This window comes from Petaurus breviceps, unplaced genomic scaffold (assembly GCF_028583685.1).
Source record: "Petaurus breviceps papuanus isolate PSGF00001 unplaced genomic scaffold, PetGlider_PUasm1.0 188, whole genome shotgun sequence".
Classification (NCBI taxonomy): Eukaryota; Metazoa; Chordata; class Mammalia; order Diprotodontia; family Petauridae; genus Petaurus; species Petaurus breviceps.
Window position 1 is genome coordinate 648,840 of NW_027185804.1, and position 21,736 is coordinate 670,575.

Genomic DNA, 21,736 nt, shown 5'->3' on the forward strand with positions numbered 1-21,736 from the left:
CTCTTATTCCTTTTAAAAGAAATTAATTTTTTGTTTCCCTGATCCACTTAATCCTGTGTCATGTAATTTACTGCTGCAAAATGTGCTACAGTATACAATACATTGCATTTTGGGCCAACTCACTGTAAAGGACTGGTACTCATGTTAAAAAAACAAACAAAAAACCCCCTTCAATGGAGCCTCGCAGTGTTATGCCAGCCTAATACTATCTACTGCCACAATTCTTTGGGCTCATGAGTAGAGCTAGAAAAATTACAATAAACTAAAGACCCATTCTTTTTGCCAGCTAATAATAATAATTATAATATATATATCAATGCCAGGAGATATTTCCATGACGAACAGTTCTACTACATCAAAGTATTATAATTAAAGAGGTATTTTTCTCATAAACGCACCATCACATTATCAAATTAACTTTTATAAGAGAAAACATTAGGGACAAAAATAATAAAAAAGAGAATGGAACATACAGCTGTCAAAAACAGAAACACCCACAAAATAGTACTAAGTTTCAACAATGTTCCCCACATAATTTCATTAGAAGGGACTAAAAAAAAAAATGAGGGGGGGAGGAGTAGTTAGAGGGTATTTGATGATAATGTGAAAGGAAGCTGGGAATCATATTTATTTGTCTTTTGTACAATGCAACTCTTATATTTTACAAAAATGGATATAATCATGCCCATAAAATTGTAATCCATGGCATCTGAAAGCAAACACTCTTTGTAATTATTTAAAAGAAGGGCCTTTTTTTAAAATTATAATACAAAGGTCTGTGCTATAGAAGCAGTCCTCCACTGTGCATTATAACAATAAGGCTTACTTTGAATACAAAGACTAATCACACATTTGGAGTTATGAACCACTGGATTTAACAAACATCATTTTGTAATTGCTCTTTGCATCCTTCTTAGCTTTGGGGTCCTCCACTTCCTCTGGCTGGTCAGCAGCTTGTAGCTCTTCAGCAGATTCCTCTTTCTCAGACTCTGAATCACTTTCAGAGTCCTCTGGACTTTCAGGGTCAGGTGAATCATCATCATCGTCATCGTCATCATCATGTCCAGCAGCATCACCTTCCCCATCAGGATCCTCTAACTAAAAGCAAAAGAGGTATGTACTGTTTATAATGAGATCTTGTTTTAGAAGACAACAAAGGAATCTGAAAAGCCTGACACAAGTAAAGGACCTAGGCTCTGTGAAAAATTTAACTTTCCTTTTTCAAAGTTATCATCCCATTTTACAAGGTTTTAAGGACAAAAGATGACTAAGTTTGGCTTAATTAATGTTACTGGTAATCTGGTAACTCCCATCAGTTTTAAAATAATATTAAGGATTACTGTGGAACTCAAAGTGATATGATAGGGAAAAAAGATAAATGGAGGCTTCATTAGCCAGTTTAAAAAAAATCTGATGTAATTTGTGGGTGAAGGGTTTATCTAGGGCAGTGGTGTCAAACTCAAAAAGAAAATGGGGCTGCACAATTAAGGATTTCTGTGCACACATACTGATGTAGAAAACTACACAGTAAAATTATCAATGTTCTACTGTATTTTTATTTTGTTAACTATTTCCCAATTACATTTCATTCTGGTTCTGGCTGCACTCTGTTGCAGCATATGACACCTCTGTTCTAGAACAAAGTTCAATTGTTAACACATTATATCAGTTTACATTTAGAAAGCACATATGCTAAAGCTTGGATATAAAGCAGAATTCACCATAAAGAAAATCTAATTTTAAAGTATCTTATTTTTAAAACAATCCTCTAAATAACATGTTAAAACACACAAGGGCCATATATGGCCCACAATACTCCAGTGTGAAGCCCAAAGCTGATTAAGATGTAGCTATCTGATTTTAATGTGCCGATATCTATAAATGGTGTGGTTTTCTAAGTGCATATGTGGCCTGCAGGGATCCTCAAGTATGGTGTAGTGGCCACTTCTATTAGCTTCACATCACTTCTCTAGATTATCTGAGGGCAGGAACCCATTAAAAAAAAAGTAACCTATCATGTTAAACTGTTCAAGATGAAATTTTTTTTTGTATTGCCAACAATCCTGCAATCCCCAGGTTAGTACTGATTAAAACTCCTCAATTTTATTTAGATGATGTCTTCCCAATGAATAAAAATAAGTTAATTACTACCTCGCTGAAGCCAAGTCCACAGTGTCGACGATATCTCCCTGATAATTTACTGTCCATACTCTGCTGATACTGTGACTCCAGTTCTTCATTCATTTTCTTATCTTCTTCCCCTGCATGTCCAGTGTACTTTGGTTATGTTTCAGTCAAATTAATAAAAACATTTGATTACACAAAACAACCATAATACAGATGGCTATAATATACAGGGCTGATTTTTAAGAGTTATGATTTAATAATTATAACTTCATGGATGCATTTGAACTCCACAAGACTTTTTACTCAAGAGCTCAAAAGGCCTAAATGGGACTATCAAGAGTACTCATCTATACTGGTGACTAATTGTTGAACCAACATTCTCAATTTCAAAGTGTTCAATTCCAACTTGTCAGGGCTATGCCCTTATGCCTTCTCTGCATTAAAATTTATTATAGTAAGTTAACACATCCTAATACCCATTTTGATATATTAAACTATAAGGGGAAGTTCATCCTTTAGTAATCCAAACAACCATCAACTTCGCAGTGTCATAACCATTTGTTTGACTCACAAAGTTCTCAATTTTAAAGAACAGAAGCAGCTAAATGCTGTACCTTCTATGAAAGGTCAAGAACTAGAACCTTTTCAAAGTTAAATAACTGTTTACTCAAGTACTGTGCAGTGTGAACTAAAAAAATTTCTTTTAAAGAGCAGTTCTAAGTAAGAAAAATGACAGGATTTAGGGCTATAAGAGACTTTAGAAATCATCTAGTTCAACCTATTCATTTGACAGATGAGCAAACTGAGGCACTAAATGATTTGGTCCCAGTCATATGTATTAAGTAGTAGAACCAAGGATTCAAAATAACTTCTTTGATTATAAATAGAATTTAGACAATTCTTATTTTACACAAAGAATTCTGAAAGAAATACATATTGCAAAAAACCCACCAATGTACTTTACTGTACTGTCTTCTCTCTCTGCTTCTACCCCTTGGCTTGGTACTCTAACCCCCCCCCCCCAAAACCTTTAAAGCCCCCCCCCCCACCTTAAAAACCTAAACCAAACCCAAACACTGCTCCAAGTCAAAGAAGAACTGAAGTGCTCTAGAGTGCTGGGCTGGGAGGGTCCCAGCATGTTTCCCCTTCTCTCCTGTATCTGTCCCCATCCCACCTTGTCTTTCCTCTTGGTTCCAACCAGGCCCTATGTGTGCTGCCTCCTGCTCCAGCCCCCATTATGTCCTTGAAATGTGTGCTGACCCCCTCATCCATGGGAGTGTGGGCCGCCTTCCTGACTCCCTCCAACCTCTCCTCCATTTATCAGGGTAAATTCCTATTATGTAAAAACTGTTTCACATATGTCTGCTGAATGCTACACTTTAAAGCAAGAACTGTCTGTACCCTTTCAACCGATTACCTGTCTCTCATTTTTCAGTGTCCTCCCTAAACAGCTTTGCTCAAGTCAAAACTCATGCTACAATTCTAACAAAGCAAATTTTTGCCCCACAACCTGAAAATCCTATTAATTTCTTGACTATTCTTAGGAATTTTTTTTTGGAGGGCAATTGGGGTTAAGTGACTTGCCCAAGGCCACAAGGCTAGTTTTTGTGTTAAATGTCTGAGGCAGGATCTGAACTCAGGTCCTCCTGACTCCAGGACTGGTACTCTATTCACTGCGCCACCTAGCTGTCCCCTTTAGGGATTTTGTTTAGACTTTAATTCTAGATTCTGATTAGGAGACTAACCCAGTTTGCTGGTAGGCTCATGGAATGGTGGAAAGATTTCATTAGAAGATCTAAGATCCAACCCTATTTATCACTTGTGTGACCTTGGGCAAGTCACTGCACCTTTTTAGGCTTAGGTATTCTCATGTGTAAAACCAGAATGTTGGATCTGATGGTTCCTAAGGTGCCTGCCAGCTCTGAATTCATGATCCTATTAATTTATTATGACTACTATAATTATAGGTGCTAATATAATAGTAAAAGAAATCAAGATATCTCCATGACAGCAGAAATATTTATGTAGGTAAAATCAATGATTTTATTAAGAAGGATAAATATGCCAGCGTGGCAAAATAATAGAAACAAAAACTGAAGTATATTCAACGCTTAACTTTTCATATTAAAAAAAATTTTTAAAAGGAACTATGCTTTGGCTGAAATTCCAGTCACAGATCCAATTAATTCACACTATTAAAAGTTACAAACTTTTTCATATTCACTACATTTAAACATCCTTACTTCAATTATTTTGTACATTCTTACCTGTTCTGAAGTGAGATGTTGACCTATGATCTCCTATAACAAGACGGCCAGTATGTTCTTTCTATTTAAAAGATGGAAAATTAGAAACTGTTCAAATATCTTTACAGATATACATCCCATGCAGATTAAAAAGCTTCTGATGTCTGCAATTGTGTTCAGATACACAATAAAATCTTAAATCACTTAGGACCCCCATGTTAGAGCCTTTTGACTAGCCAGAAGCCCCCAAAATCTACATCCAAAAAAGGCATTTTGATTTTTAGTTTTCAGACCCAGAGTAAAACATACAAATCTATTTTGGAAGACTTTAAAATATGAATTCTGGTCATAAGATAAGCAAAGAGAACCCTAATAATCTGCAGACCAGTTGTCTATCAAAAGTTAATCTTTTCTTCTAAGAGTAGAGAATATTAAATAAGAGCTAAGCATAATGATTTTACCTAAAATCTCCCAAACTATTCTTATAGTCATAGCTCCAGAGGTGGTTTAGTGAATAAAGCTCGAGGCCTGGAGCAAAAAAAAAACAAAAAACTTGAGTTCAAATAAACCTCAGACACTTACTAGATGTGACCCTGCACAGTTACTTAACCTGTTACCTTACTTTCTTCAATGGTAAAATGAGGATCATATGAGCACTTATCTCCCAGGGTTTTTGTAAGGATCAAATGAGATCTGTAAAGTGCTTAGGACAATCCCTGGCACATAGTAGGCACTTAATGCTTGTTCCCTTCCCTTTTCACAGAATTTTTTTTTAAAGCAATCGGGGTTAAGTAACTTGCTCAAGGTTACACAGCCAGTTATTTCTGGGTGTAGTGCTGAGTGTCTGAGCCCTGGATTCGATCTCCAGATCATCCCAACACTGGAGTCCATGCTCTTCCTCGCTGAGCCACCTGGCCACCCCCTTTTCACAGAATCTTAAATCATCTAGTCTAACTTCCTCATTTGTACTTCATTAAGTGTGCCTATGTGACAGGCATTGCACTAAATGCTGGGAATAAAAAGACAAAAATGAAAAGCCCCTGACCTCATGGACCTTAGATTCTATTGAGGGAAGTTAACAGGTATATATCAAACTACATAGAGAATATCAAAAGGGAAAAAAAAAAGTAGTTCTGGGAATGTACTAGCAGCTGGCGGTATCAGGTGCTACTTGAGTGGAGTCTGGCAGAGGGGAGGATGGAATGCACTGCGTCTGTGTGGGAGGGGCAAGGCAGGGGTGGAATGTCTTCAGAGCAGTATGGATGGAGCCAGAAGTGAAAGGAGAGCAAGTGGGCAGAGGTCAGGGTGTGAAGAAAGGTAAGAGATTTAAAAAAACTGAAGCACCAGAAATTTTTAAACCTATGAACATATTAAAACCTCGATCAAACATGAAAAACAATGAGCTACAAAAAACACCTTGATTTAAATTTTTCCTGACATTCTTTAAACCTCCCTATACAAATCACTGATTCCACATTATCAAAATTCTCTAGTTTCTAGAGTTTTTAAATTCCTATCTTCTCAATCTTCTAAAGTTCTTTCCTAACTTTCTCCTCTTCCATATTTATCTAACTTTGCCAATGTTACCACGTACTTTAGTTCTCTATTTTCATGATGCTTCTTTTGAAAGATTATGGTTAAGAGAAAGATCAATATATAATAAAGTGATGCTCTAAAAGTACACAGCTGCAATATTGCTCAATATTTTGGTGCACACTATATACTTTGATTTGCTCTGAGATAGAGGCTCCTACAGCTTTACTTAAGAGGCAGTTTCAATGCTTAAACAGTTTAACTTGCAGTAATCTGTTATTCAAAAACATTTTACTTGCCAACAATTCCAGTTAAGGTAAATGATGCTATACACTAAGCTTTTCTCGCTTTTGTTTTATTTTTTCTCCTTTAGGGAATCCCAATAGTACTTCATTACTTGTAATTTTTATTTCTAATCATATAATAAAAAAATCACATACACTATGGAGCTGTCTGTTCATTATTAACCTTTGCCCAACATTGAGGGCTTTATTGTTTCTTATTCAATCTGAATATGTAAAGGATCCAGGTGTGGATATTTACCTGTGGTCATAGAGCTTATAAGGATGGGATTTTCAGCTGGGTCTCACTTAATTCCAGCTAAACACTACACACTAAGCAACAATTTCTTATTCCTTATTATGTGTTTATTTAATTGTTGGTCTTTGTTGGTGGTTTAACTTTATAGTACGACTAAAAAATAGTAATAAACAGTTTCCCTTCTTTGTATACAGGCACTTGCTAAATAGTTCTGAGCTCTCATCAGGTAACTAATACTCTCGTGGAGACAGACTGTAGTACTAGCGTTATTTATGTCAGGATGAGTTGTGTCAACAAAGACAAGAAATGCCTCAGAGAATTTAATTGCAATATCACCAATTCTATAGTGATTTTAAAAATGATCATAACCAACATTTAAGGACCCCATGGAATTTTCTTTTCAACTGTTTATATAAATGGATTTCCATGCACAAAATGCCAGTGGAATATGTTAGGTTGCTAGACTTGTAGTCAGGAACACCTGTGTTCAATTCCCGTTTCTGCCACCTGTTAGATCATATCTCTTAATTTTTTCATCTGTAAAATTGAGATAGTGCTTACCTCCCATGGTTGATGTAAGGATCAAATGAGAATGTACACTAAAGCACACTGCAAAACTTTAAAGGGCTAGAGTTATAATTATATCTACTTTTCTCTGGTTTCTCCAAGATTCTATCTCTATTTCTTTGTCCAATTATTCCCACATTTCTTTTATATTTCTTAATATAGTTACAATATATACTTTGTTCTCATTCCATTTTCTTTATTTCATAAACAACGTACTTATATTATTCCCATCAGTTTTATCTCAGCTTTCTAATCTAATTAATGTAATTATTTACATTTAACTCCTGTTTAACTCCTACTCTTAGAACATTTTAGCCTTCTGTCAGGGTTTTTTCCCCCTTTCAATTACCAATACTGTTGCTATAAAAACCTTTGACCTGCTAACTTTCCTCTCCTCTTCTTTAACACTCTGAGGGTCCATTCCCAATGATGGAATTACCATGAGGCACAAATTCTGGCAGAGAGGCTTATTATCAGATATCAGCCTCATGTGTGGATGATAAATGTTACTAGCTAAGCAACAGAGGACTTGTGTTTTGGGTTGGTGGAGCTTTATAGTTATTATTATACAATCATGTGTACCAGTTAATTCTCTTTACTTACTTGTGGCACTGTTACTAAATCTTGTTTCCCCTTAACTGGAAGATGGAAAATCTTGCTTAAAAATGAGAATGACATATAGGGTGAGTAAGGTTAACCAGACAGCCCCAGTTCTCCGTTTATATCTGCACTATATCAGTCAAGAGATCTGGAGTATGTGGAATGTCCTGGGCATACAATCTGTGGAGTTTGCTAGATGACATAGACAAATTCTGTTCAGCCTGAGATGGTGGGGAGGGGATGTCATCTGGCCTTTTTTTTTTGGGGGGGGGGGGGGAAGGGGGGAATACTGACATTGATGAGCCCAGGGATCCAATGAGGTATGTGAATTTTAAAAAAAATATTGTAATCTCATTGAATTCATTTATTAATACTGATTTTTCTAGGTATACTATTATGTCAACAACAGATAATATTTTGACCTCATTTCTGAAGTTAATCTCTCTAATCCTCTTTTCCTGTCTTAATGAGATTGCTTATATTTCTACTTTTGTGTTAAATGGTGGCATAAAGGGGAATACTTGTGAATGTCAGATTTTATGTAAGGTTTGCAATGCATCAACTTCTATGATCTTGTGATTTTGAAAAATGCTCTTGTTAATGATGTTAATGATAGTTTTTCTCCTAATATTTAACCTGCTTTGCATTTATAATGTAAAAACACTGGCTTGGTTATAACGAATGAAAATGTAAACATATGGTTGTATACTGTTGGCAAATATTTTATTTAGTAATTTTACAAGTGAGGTTTTGTTTTTTAATGTTGTCTTTGCAAACCCTTAAAATCGATACTATATATTGATACTCTCTGGAATAGGAAGTTCAGCTTCCTTGTCCTGTTATCCACCTTATCCACTAATCAATTTGTCCAAGTTTTTGTGGCTGTCTTTTTAAAGCTTACAGAGCTTAGTTTGTTAATCACTGCTTGACCACAGTTTTTTTGGACACTCCATTGCAGATTTTTAGTTTTTTCTATGTGGTTCTGCATTTTTCACTAAATGATCTTTTATCTCTCCGGAAAACTCCTACTCTAGTGCCTCATTATGACTGAGATGACCCTGGACTTTTGAAGGCTATGCCACAGTACAAGCTTTGGTAGGTTTTACCAGGATGGAAAGGTTTCAAATACAGGTCTAATGTAAAACTACATGTAAAACATACAGGTCTAATGTAAAAAAAAGAAGGCTTACCACAAGGGGATTATTTTTTTTTCTTTCATGGCTAACCAAAAATAGATAAAAATACAAAATGGGCTTTGGTCTTTGTGGCCTATTTATGCTTCTGAAGTGACAGTGGGAGAAGAGGGGACAAAAAGTGCTATGAATAATATATTTCTAGTCTGTCTAAAAACATTAATTTTACTATTTATACCCTTAATCTGTAATTTTTAAACCAACAACTGACAACTATGAGCAACCAAACTATATTCATATTGATAGTCTTATTCTAACTAAAACAGGAATATATAAACAAGTTATATAGATCAGTGGGAAGGACTACCCAGTTTTCCTCAGAGATACAAATAAAGGAGTTGGTTTTACTCTGTCCAAAGGCAACAAGAAACAATTTCAAAGGACACTTAGTCATCTTGTCTTGTGGTGTTTGTGATAAACATAAGCAAATTTATCAACACAAAATAACTGCAATTTATGCTAACATCCACTGCAAAGAATTAAGTAGAGAACCTGACAAAGATGCCCCAAAAAACTTAACACACAGCCTGATACTAGAGGACTTTTACAAGGTGGATCAAGAAAGGATAGCAAAAACCTATGTGGTAAAATAAGATCTGATGTTAAGATATCAAAGAGGCAAAAGATGTGCAGACTATTCAGAAGCCTCACTCCCACATACCATCAATACTTACTTTAAAAAGAGAGCTAGAAGGTTCTGGATGTGACAGGCTTCAACTGGCATCATAAAAAAATTAAACTGACCATATCTTACACTCGGGTCTACAAATATTCCTACTATAAATTAGAAAAAGCTGTATGTAAATAGAACTTGTTATATAGAAATCAGTCGTTTGTGAATTAGCTGTTTATAAAGACTATTGACTAGGTTAGAGCAAAGTTCAAAGCAAACACCAAATTTGAAAACATTATGAATTTGAACAAGTATTAACATCAACTCCAAATAAACTGACTCTAAAAAATAGGACTTGGACAGTGGTAAAATATACTCAATTTATCGCCATTTTTCAGAGAAAAATGAACACAAAACAACTGCTACATTAAAATAGCTCAAAGTTCTAAAATTGCTTTTGAGAACAAACATTTTCCTTACCATACAGAGTAGAGAAACATAGGAGCTAAAGGCATTATCAATTTTATGGCATAAACTTATCTACAAATACTATATGGAAAATGACATAAAACTACCAGCAATATAGACTCACTAGACAGTGGAAAACCTTTTAATTAAAAAAGAAAGAGACTTGGTTTTGAGATCCAGCTAAGTCAGCTTGCCCCAAGAAAATTAATGTACTGGAAGGAGAACACACCAGACATGGATTGGACACATCTCATAGGCCGTGAGCCAACCTCAGTGACAATAGTGAACTACCACATGTGGACTAATCACCCAATGAGGACATGGTACTTAAGAAGATCAAGTCTGGAAGGTAGGCTGAACATGATCACTACATACCAAAGTGATTTGAAGGCAACATAATTCTAAAGGTAGTCATGGATTACTTTGAACATATCTCGAAAAGAACAAGATTCCAAAAAAGGAAACATCAGATATTGCACTTCTCCCTTCCCCCACTCAACCCCAATAATGAGACCAAAAAATATTCAAGTGGAATTAACACTACCCAAAGGCCTAGTTTATAATTCCTACAGCTTCTGTAGAAGAATGGTATATGAATATCAAAAGATTTTATTGATGAAAACAGAGGAAGAGAACTGATATGCTTTAGAATCTAATTTTTTATAGATCACATTTTAAAACCACATTATAGACTAAAATATAAAAATCCACCATACTTATTGGTTTTTATAGTGTTCTTAAACAAGATGTCTCACGTATTCATGTAAGATTATGACAATTACAGCAGAGGTCAGTTCAATTTATACAAATTCAGAAGTCAATGGAAAGGAATACAGGAGGGAATAACTGCTGAATATCAGATAACTATGAACTGAAGGTTATTTTAGGCTAGTTGTAAATATGTCTTTTTAAAAGCTGATTATGATGGAATTTTTTTGGAGGGGGAGGGAAAGAATACTACTTGACTGGCTGCTTTATTAGCTACTGGATCCTATTATTTTATGGTCTTTTTGAACTCTGGGTGGCAATTTTAGATTTCCCAGAAGACTAATCTATCTCTATCACTTGTTATCACAAACCTTTTATATAATTCACTTACATCCAATTCTCTGATCCAGCTCATCCTCCCTATCCTGGTTGCCAATCTACCTTGTAGACCTGGCTATCCAGAGGCTGAGCAAAGCAGGTAAGATGGAGAGCTGCTATTTCCTTTGAGGAGAAAGTAGAACACCAAAGTGAAAGTGGCTGTATTTTGAGGGGAAGATCTTGATTAGTGCTCTTCCCACCTGCTTTGAAACTCAGTGGGAAAGCAAGGTATGCCTGGGAGCAGCAGAAGCGGTGGTAGAACAGAGCAGAGCATCTTTGTAGTAACCTCCGATGGAGTGGGAAGGCCATCGAGGAAACTCGACTTCTTGGCAGAATGTGATGGGGGCAGGGCGGCACTAGTTTTGTTATGGGACATCCCTTTGAGGTTGACAAGGCATGCTTTGGAAGTTCAGAGTGTAGAGAAGGCTTTCTAGGAAAGGGCTTTCTTTCCAGATGATTATAAAGCAAGAAAATTGCTTCCAAACGGTCTTTTTTGTAAAATTAGCTCCATCTAATTTATGACTGGTAGCATTACAGTAGGAGTTAGGCATAATGTGTCAAAATAGCTAATATTTCTGTAAGATTTGCCAAGTGCTACATAAAAATATATGCACACACACACAAAATCTCATTTGATCCTCATAACCACCCTGAGAAGTGGATGTTATTATTATCTCCATTTTACAGACAAGGAAAAGAAAGTGAGGCAGACAGAAGTTAAAAGACATTCCCAGGGTCACATATTTGTTATGTGTCTGAGGCAGAATTTGAATATAAGGTCTTCTTGACCCAAAGATCTAGCACTCTATCTATTACACCATGGCACCTGGATGTCCTCAACAACTGTTGAGTCGATATTACATGAAATATTCCTTTTATATTCATTCACAAAATATATTGATCTGCCACTTGAGAAAGAGCAGTAAGACTCCCCTATCATCTTTTTTGCCACATCATCCTTTTACCTTCTTTCCTTTATCAATCAAATAATCTTAGGATTTGAGATATGGAGATAACGGATAAGGCTCTCTTTCTCAGGCCAGCTAGTTTTCTCCCCAAATTCTAGGATGACAACTTTTCTAACTAGCTAATGTGACACAGAATAATGGAATAGGGAACAAGTCTCCTCTCTCCTTTTGGGCAAACTGTTTTCCCCTTGTAATATTAAAAAAAATTATTTTCACTGCAAAACATATTTTTTAAAGAATTTCACCCCCCCCATACTTACCTTTCCAGCTCCCATTAGTCTTAAGAACTTTTGTTTTCTCTCTTCATTGCCCAAGTCAGCTGCTTCCCAGTTGCTAGATCCAATCTATACAAGAAATGATGAAATTAGGGCTTTTTTAGGGGGAGTGGGGGAGGAAGAAAGGATGACATTAACATGTACTTGGAAATGGAAAAAAAATTAGATTAACATACCTAAATTTTCTATATAGTTTACCCATGAAAATGAATAACCAAATTTGCCGTCAACATAAGTGCACCACTATTTAAAATCAAATATATTTGTTTTAACTACTATCAGGAGAAATGACTGCCATTTACCTTTTCATACCCTGTCCCCCGCTCTTTTCCATGGACAGGAGACACTCAAACTAAATTTTGACTAGTGACGCTGTTTTAATGCATATTCAATGGATGGTTTCCTTTGTTCTTAGTGTTCTATTTTCATTACTTTGAAAGGTTCATCTACTCCTATGGTTTCAAATACCACTTAGATTTTAGGTACCTCCTAAATCTATATTCCCACCTGAGTTATTGATGTGTTTTCTGATCCTTTAATTTCCCTAAACTTAATGATTAACATACTTTAAATAAAAGAAACAAGAAAATTATATATATATATATATATATATTTCCTCCTTCCTCCCATTACTTAAACCAGGGCCCTTTTCTGATGTTCCCATTTCTAGGAAGAGAATCAACATCCTTTCAATTCTTCAGGCTCACTTTTTGCGAATTAACGTCAAATTCTAACATATCATCTTTAGTCATGATCACACTGATTCTTCCTCTGAAGTCTTTTAAAACCAACAGCAAGAATCTACCCAAAGTGTTACATTATTTACTTTCCTAATTGGAAATGCACAATGCAACCACTCTTTATTTGATCTCTTTAGTACCTCCTTCAAAAAAGTTTTCTTTAACATGCCAGCCAAGTTATTCTAAAACACAAATATTTACACCAAGTACTGGGTCCTGGTTCTAAAAGAGAAGATAACTCTTAAGATAATTTTTTGCAGGAGCCGACGGCAGCAACGTATAAAACCCACCAAGATAATCTTTTTAAAACGAGTTTTAGAAACCAGGCCTGGTTTGCTAAATTAACGACCTCCTTCCTTTCCGTGCCCACACTTTTTAGGCCTAACAGTATCTAAAGGTCAGCAGTAACAGAGCATGACAAATTTCCACCTGCCCACTCCAACATTTTGTATGCACGTATGCTTCTTTGGGATTTCTAAACAACAGACACTTCCCCACGTCCTAGAGAGGCAGACGACTTATTTCTTTCCTGCTCCGAAGGCTGCACGGTCCCTTTGTTCCTAACCGAAGCGGTGACAAACGGCTTTAAAGTGCGCAGGGAGGCACTAAGCCTAAGGACCTCTGCACATGGACCAGGGGAGGAAGCCAGATGGAGCCGCGCGTGTTTCCCGGGGCCCCGGGCCAGAAGCCTCATCACCCCCGTAGTACCTACGAGGATGCAACGTCCCGAGCTCGTGCATTCTCACGAGTTAACTCTTAGCAGCCCAATGCTAGACTGGCGGTAAAGGTGCTTGGAGATCTCCGCTGCCCTCCTAACAGCTGAGCTCCGACACGGCCGTCCCTGTCCCCACAAGGTGCCCAGCTGGGACGGGAGCTCGCGGGGGCCAATTGCATCCCCCATCCCCCAGCAGGGAGCCTCGGACGCGCACCTCCCACAAAGGGGAAGCTCGGCGGCGCACGCGCCCGGGCCCCTGACCGCCGGGGTGGGGAACCCCTTCACCCCTCACAGCCCAAATTAAATACAGGTCGCTCTCAGCGCCTCCCCGCCCCCCACCTCTCCCGAGAAGGACCAGGGACCGCTTCCTCCTCAGCCCCGTCTTCCCAGTTCCGCTCCCAGGCGTGGGGCGCCCACCGTCCTCGGGTCGTCCCTGCCCGGGCCTCGGACCGACGAGTAGGCCTCGTTAGCCGGCCTGTCCCTTCCCCCTCCCCCGCCATTGTTATTTACATCGTCGTCAGGGGAGGCTGAGCGCTTCACCCCGTGCGGGTGAGACTCTCGGGCCGCACTCATCCTCCCGCCGACCCGGCCAAGGGGAGCGCCGAGGCCGCCCACTGCTCTCCTTCTCTGCCGCCGGCACCCACAGTCAGCCGCCGCAGCCGCAGCCCAGCTCAGCGCCTCTCGGAATCGCGGGACGAACCGGGCCTCCTCAGCGAGCGTCGTCTCCGCGCTCCGCCCACGCCGCCGACGCGACGCTCGTCCTTTCCTTCCCCACCCCACCCCTCCAGCCGAAACGCTCTGGGAATTGTAGTTCTCTGACTCGATCTTCTGTGACAGAAACAAAGAGAGTTATCAGGAATAAGGACTACAACTCCCAGGAAGCCATGCGGCGCTCTCGCGCTGAGTGGCGGGAGTGCCCTCGGAAACTACGCCTCCTTCGGCCATTCTCGAGGCTGCGCCCGAGGCGGAGGTCTCGAGGTCTTCGGCTGCGGCTGCAAAGTGGCCACTGGGCTCTTTCTTCGAGGCGGAGCTGTCGCCTTCGCCGTCTGTACTGTAGTTATGAACTCTCTCCCTTCCCCTCTCCCCTCCCCCCGGTTTCAAATTTAGTGACATATGGTCATCCTCCAGGACCCCGGCCAAAATCTTAAAAAAAAAAAAATGACTCCTGACCTCCAGAGCTTGTGCAGGTGGGGACTTGCGTTGCCCGGGCTGCCTTCTTCGGCGGGCAGCCTCCTGAACAGGCCCTTCCAGGGGCTCCCCCCATTTGTTTTTGTAGTTGGGCAGGCGCAGGCCCCGAGGACCTGCTGGGCTGGGGTGAGGGAGGGGACGTTTTTTCTGATTGTGGGTGAATTCCAGCGGCCGGGCAGGTGGGGGTGGGGCAGCGCGACAAAGGCAGCTGGAGTCGGCCCTGATGCTCCCAGCCATCCCAGAGGCCTCGTAGTCCAACCACATCTTCCATTTTTACCCAAGGGGAAACGGTCAATAAGTATGTATTATGGGTGTGAGATGCAAAGAAAGCCAAAAGACACCCCCACCCTCGAGATGAAGACCAACGGGGACGAGAGCTTGCCAAGAGCTGTGCGCGAGCAAAATATGTACACTATCAGTTGGAGATAATAGAAAGAACTCGCATTGTCAACAGTAACAGCTGAAAGTCTTAGCTTTTAATAGCTTTAAACTGGGCTGGCGTTTGGAATGTACTGTATACCTTTTTAATGTTAGCAAACAGCTGTACGTATGCGAGCTAATTTCGTCCTCAAGTCCCCACGCTGGAAGGTGGGTGTCATTACTATCCTATTTTATACATGAAGACGCTGAGGCACAGAAGGGTTAAGTGACTTGTCCACTCATATAGGTAGACATAGAATTCGGAGCAAGCCTATCGAGTTGCCATCTAGCCGGCCTAGGTAATAGAAAATAAAGCTTTAAGTCCTTACTGAGTGCCAGGCACTGCTAAGTGCTACGAATACAAACAATAATAATGGCATTTACGTAGTTTTTTAATGCCTGCAAAGCAGCATCATGTGTTAATTCTTTTGGTCCTCAGGGTCCCATGAAGTACATACTATTATTATCCTCCTTTTACAGTTGGGGAAACATAGGCTGAGAGAAAGGTTGAGTTGATTTCTTAGAATTACACAGCTAGTAAGAGTCTGAGGCAGGGTTTAAACTCAGGTCTTCCTGCTTCCCAGGCCAGCATTATAAGACATTGTACCACCTAGCTGCCTCCATAAATAAAAACAAGATCCCTGCCCTCAAGAAGCATTCATTAAGTGCTGGGCACAGAAAGACAAATGAAAACAGCCCCTGCCCTCAAGTAGCTTATATTCTGCTGGAGAAAAATGACAGGTATTAATATAAGAAAATGCAAAATAAATACAAAGGAATTGGGTTTGGGGAATCTGGGAAGGCCTCTTGCTGGAGGTGGCCCTTGAGCTAAACCCTGAAGGAAGCTAAAGATTCTAAGAAGTAGGAGTATGTTCCAGGCTTCCTTTAGGGATAATCTGTGGAAAGGCACTTGAGACTCACCATAGAATGTCCGGAACAGAGAACAGCAAGTAGGCCAGTTCATCTGAAAAGTAGGTGCATGAGTTTGGGGTGGGTGGCAAGAGAGATAACATATGATTAGCATGGAAAGATAAACTCGAGGTAGGTTGTGAAGGACTTTAATTCCCAAATAGAGGAGTTTGAATTTTATTCCCTGAAGGAATAGGGAGATGGAAAATCTTGAGCAGAGGAGTGACATGGTGAGACCTGTGTTTTAGGACTCTTACTTTGCAGGCTGTGATGAAGATGAATTGGAGGACAATTCAGGGAGACCAACTAAGGGGTTGCAGCAGTCTGGGCTAGCAGTTTTTCCAGGGTCACAGGGAGTAAACAGCAGAGCCAGGATGTGAGCACAGGTCCTCTGATAACAAATTCATGGCTTTTTCCACCTCAGTTTGGGGTTTTCTTGGCAAAGATACTGGAATCGTTTGCCATTTCCTTCTCCAGCTCATTTTACAAATGAGTAATTAATTGAGGCAAATAGGGTTAATTGAGTTTCCCAGAGTCATACAACTGGTAAGTGTCTGAGGTCAAATTTGAACTCAGGAAGATGAGTCTTCCTGACTAGGCCCAGTGCTCTGGGCACTATGGCACCACCTAGCTGCCCTGAAGTTGATATTACCTCTTCACAATCCTTGGAACTCACTCCTTCCCTTCTAGAATCTCTAACTATCCCCCAGTAGAATGAATGTAAGGTCCTTGGAGTTAGAGACAGTTGTCTATTTTGTCTTTGCATCCCTACACACATCCCTAGCATGGTGCTTTGCATTTAGTAGACACTTGATAGGTTCTCAATATTATTAGAACCTGTATCACTAAAACTGACCTCAGACCTGTATTTGTATATGACCTTATTTATTCAATTCTTTACTCCCTTAGAAACTGGCTGAAGTTGTGTCTCTAATTAGATTTGGACCAACTTCATCAGTTCCAGGAGACCTTTGAGGTCATCTAGTGTAATGTAATGTAATGCAAAGCAAAGGCAACTTCCCAAGGTTCAAAATACCAGCATAGGAGCTCTCCATTTTATTCAGTGAAAAAATTAAGAACAGAGAAGATCAAAATATGACCTCATTCAAAATACAGCATTTACTAAGTGTGATTAAATAATCTCCAAGTACTACCACACCCCTGGACATTACATTGATTTAATCTGTCACAAAGTCCCCCTTCTAAATACTACTCCACCCCTAGGCTATACATTCATTTAGTCCATCACAAAACCCCTGTTCTGAAATGGAGATTAGTTTCCAATCATAAGCAAAGTACATTCATTTGTTCAATCACAGAGCACAAAAAGGTCAAAAGTTCCCCACCCTTGGATCACAATTGAATCTACCCCAGAGTTACAACAAGCTTAAGCACAGCACTTAATACCCAAATGGAGGTCTTTTCTTCATTTTGACACTAGGCAAGTTCTCAGCAATCTTTGTTCCTGGGGAGACAAAGCTTAGCAAGGCCACAAGATACATTGCCAGTCTCTTCATTAATTCATTCTCTGTCTGCAGAACAGTCCTGGGACCCCTGAAAACATTAACAAAACCCTCTTCCAGGATTTCTGTAAACATACAACAAGAAAGTCCTTCTTCAGAACTTCTGCAACAACAGCACTGTCCTTCACCAGTGGACAGTATTCACTCTGCAGAACAGTCTCTGGAGCTCTGAACCAACATCAAGGTTCCAAAACTTCTGCAACAACAGCACTGTCCTTCACCAGTGGACAAATCTGGCAAAACAACATCAAAAAAGACAGACAAAGTACCAGCAAAAAAGCCATGTCTCCTCAGTCCTTGGCAGCTCTGGGTGGCAGCTGTCAAAAGTCCTGGTCAATTCAAAGTGGCCCTCAGCAATCCTCTCAGTCTCTCTTTGCCTCCAAGATGCTGCTTCCACAAAAATTCTTCTGCCTCTCTCTTGTGTCTCTCCAAATTTACATCACCAGCTCCTCCCAGTCCAGCCCTCTCTTTTCACGGCAACAAGTCCATCCCACAAGTGGGATTAACAAGCTCTGGGTTTTAACACCAAAACCCAAGCCAATACAGGGGGATCTTTATATTCCATTACTATTACATCTAGTACAACCTGCACTTGAACAAGTTTATCTGTTCTACAGCACTCCCCCAAGTGGTTACACAAGATGTAGAAAGTCCTGTCTTCAATCTAAAGGACCCTAGTTCAACTGGAGATAACCTTAAGAATTCCTTTAGTCTGATCCCCCTCCCCCTCATTTTACTGAGGAGGAGGAAACAAACCTAGAAAGGGGAAGTGATTTGTCCAAAGTCACTATAGTTAGAATTTAATCTTCTGACTCCAATGTGATGTAAGTTTATAATGGGAGTAGTGACTTCTTTATTGACATGAAGTTTAACTTGTGTGAAATCTGTTAAGATATCAGATATCCACAGAACAGTATAAAAACTTATGGTAAGTCTAATTATCTAATAATTAAAATCTAATTCATTCTGCCAGAAGTAGAGCATGTATTCTGCTCTATCTTTCAGACAGAGAAAAATGTAAACCAATACTTTATTCTTAAGAAATCTTGTTTCTATGAATGCAGATGGAAAAAGAAGCATCCTAACTTGACAGTTTTGCTGTAAGAATGAGCCATGCCAGAGGAGGGAACCATTAATTAATACTAATGACAACCAAAATGGTAGACCATGACTCCTGGAAACTATTTTTTGGTAGTGGATGACTACTTATTCATAGTAGATTAAAATCCTACTGACCCTCTATTTCTGCTGCTAACTGTATGGCAACTCAGTTCTGATTTAATTCAATTAACCAAGCATCTATTATGTTCACTATGTGTGAACTTGGCAAATAGGAGAAAAAAAATGGAAGTAGTGTCAGATTTTATATTCTTGTGCTCAAAGATCACTGCAGATAGTGACTGCAGCCATGAAATTTAAAAACACTTGCTCCTTGGAAGGAAGGCTATGGCAATCTGGACAGCATACTAAAAAGCATAGATATCACTTTGCAGACAGAGGTATAGACAAAGCTATGGTTTTTCCAGTAGCAACGTCTTTGAGAGTTGGGCTATCAGAAAAGTTGAGTGTTGCAGAATTAAAACTTTCAAATTGTGGTGTTGGAGAAGACTTCTGAGAGTCTCTTGGACAGCAAGGAGATCAAATCATTCAAAACTTAAAGAAATTAATTTAAGCTATTCACTGGAAGGTCAAATAATGAAGCAGAAGCTTAAATATTTTTGTCACATAATGAAAAGACGGGACTCATTGGAAAAGACCAGATGTTGGGAAAGATTGAAGGCCAAAGGAGAAAGGGTACAGCAGAGGATGACAGATAGATAATATCATGGAAACAATTAACTTGGACAGATTCTGAGAGATAGAAAGATAGGAGGACTTGGCGTGCTGTGGTACATGGTGTCATGAACATGACAGAACAACTGAACAACAACAAAAATGTGTGAGTCACTCCCCTCAGCCCTGGGGATAATAATCAATATATAGCATTTTAAGGTACATTGCAGCACTATGCATACCATCCCCTTGTGTTCATCCTAGTAGCCCTGTGAGGTAGAGATTATAATTGTCCTGATTTACAGTTGAGAAAGCTGGCACATAAAGTAAAACATGAAAAACAGTGAACCCTCATGAAGTCTACACATTCTGTTATGGAGTATGCCATATTCACCAAAAATTAAGCAGAAGATAATCTAAGGAGGGTAAAGGAACTATCAAGTAAACAGGACGATCAGGAAAAGCTGCTGGTGCAGGAGGTAGAATCTGAGCTGAGCTTTGAAGGAGGTTAGGGTTTCTTTTATTTTTTTAAGCAATTGGGGTTAAGTAACTTGCTCAAGGTTATATGGCCAGTTATTTCTGGGTGTGGTGCTAAGTATCTGAGCCTGGATTCTATCCCAGGTCTCCTGACTCTGGGGCAGGCGCTCTTACTCACTGCGCTACCTGACCACCCCTGAGGTTAGGGTTTCTAAAAGACAAGAATCAAGTAGGAAATTCATTCTAAGCACGGAGGATAGCCTGTGTTTAGTTAGGATCAGAGGATCTTAAACTGAGTTGGAAGGGAGCACAGAGGTCATCTTGTCCAATTTGCTCTTTTATAGATAAGGAAACTGAGACCCTGTAATGGGAATGCAAATTTGGAAGATCTTCCCTGCCCCTAGGCTAAAGTGCACCTGAAGCCTGGGGTGGGAGGCTTGTTTTTCAGTAGATACTTCTTGATTGGCCAGTGAGTCAATAAGGTTGTTACATTCTCTGAGACAGGAGAAGGCTATATAAGCCCTGATGTGTAGCTTTGTTTTGGGACTCACTTTGAGAAGTGTTCTGTGATTTGATCTGAATTATGGGAAGCTGTTGTTGAGAGTCCCCCGGCTTTGAAAAACCCAGATGTGGAAGCCCAGATGTTGACTGGGTATGGATGTAATGGCTGGACAGTTTGGAAAGCTGTCTACTTGATCTGTTTCTGTCTTGATAATTCTGTCTGTGTATTTTGAAGTTCGGGGTGCTGACCTTTTTCCCCTGAACAAGGTAAAGGATATATGTCTGACTGATTAAAGTAAGCTTGTTAACCCATTTTGAGTTGCTTTCCTTTAACAAAGCAGATCCAAGAACCTGTGGTAGCTGCAAACCCTGAGGACGCTTGGGGTGCTTGCTCCTACAGCCCCAGAGAGGTTAAGTGATTTGTCTGAGATTACACAGACTAGAATTCAGACCAAGACCCTAACTCTAAGTCTAGTGTACTTTCATGGGAGAGGGAACAGGTGGGATGCCAAATATAAAGATTTTCCATGTTGGTTTAGCTGAAAATGTGTGTCAAAGGGTATAATATAAAACAAACCTGGAAAGGTAGGCTAAAATCATATATTGTGAAGGCCTCTTAATGCCAAGCTGAGGATATTGTATTTTGTCCTTGGAGGCAATAAGAGGGGACTTATGGTTGTGGGAGCCAGGGGAGAGGGATGTGTGACCAGGCCAGACAGGTGATTTAGGAAGGTTACTTTGGCAGCATATCAAAGATGGCTTGGATTGGGTAGAGACTGGAAGCAGGGAGACCAGTTAGGAGGCAATTACAGTAGTCTAGGATATCAGGGCTTCTTAACTGTTTTCCACTTTTGACCTAATCAATGCTACTTAAACTGTGGGTCAATACCCCACTTGGAGTTTAGGCCCACAGTGGGGGGTGAGAGGCGATGAAGGCCTGAACTATGGTGTTGGAAAAAGGAGTAGGAAGAAGGGATAGATGCAAGAGATTGTGAGGGTGAGGGGAGCTGGCAAGATTTGGCAATTTCCTGGAATAGGAAGAGGGAGAGTTGAGGATGATAAAAGTTGTGAACCTTGTTGGCCAGCAGGATGGTACTGCCTTCAACAGAGTGAAATTTGGAGGAAGAACAAGTTTAAGGAACTAGATAATGATCTTTATTGTCAGCATGCAGTACTGAGCTTGAGATGCTGCTGGGACATCAGGTGGAGGATTCGAGCAGGTAGTTGATGGTGCTGGACTTGAGTTTAGGAAAGAAATTAGGGTTTATAGACTT

General features: G+C 39.7%; 1 protein-coding gene across 2 annotated transcripts in view; it reads right to left on the reverse strand.

The window, feature by feature from the left end:
* Nucleotides 1–400: 400 nt before the first annotated feature.
* The window catches only part of CUNH11orf58 (chromosome unknown C11orf58 homolog), a 408,817-nt gene continuing 387,481 nt past the window's right edge, over nt 401–21,736 (reverse strand). The window contains exons 1-5 of one of the 2 annotated variants that reach the window (XM_069091142.1): nt 14,182–14,403; nt 12,202–12,285; nt 4,395–4,455; nt 2,152–2,261; nt 401–1,098 (exon numbers count right to left, since the gene is read on the reverse strand). In XM_069091142.1, coding sequence (XP_068947243.1) covers nt 859–1,098; nt 2,152–2,261; nt 4,395–4,455; nt 12,202–12,285; nt 14,182–14,244 — 558 coding nt within the window. In that variant the 5' untranslated portion in view covers nt 14,245–14,403 and the 3' untranslated portion in view covers nt 401–858. Of the gene's footprint in view, nt 1,099–2,151; nt 2,262–4,394; nt 4,456–12,201; nt 12,286–14,181; nt 14,404–21,736 lie in introns of those variants that run through there. The other variant, XM_069091141.1, reaches the window with a different exon arrangement.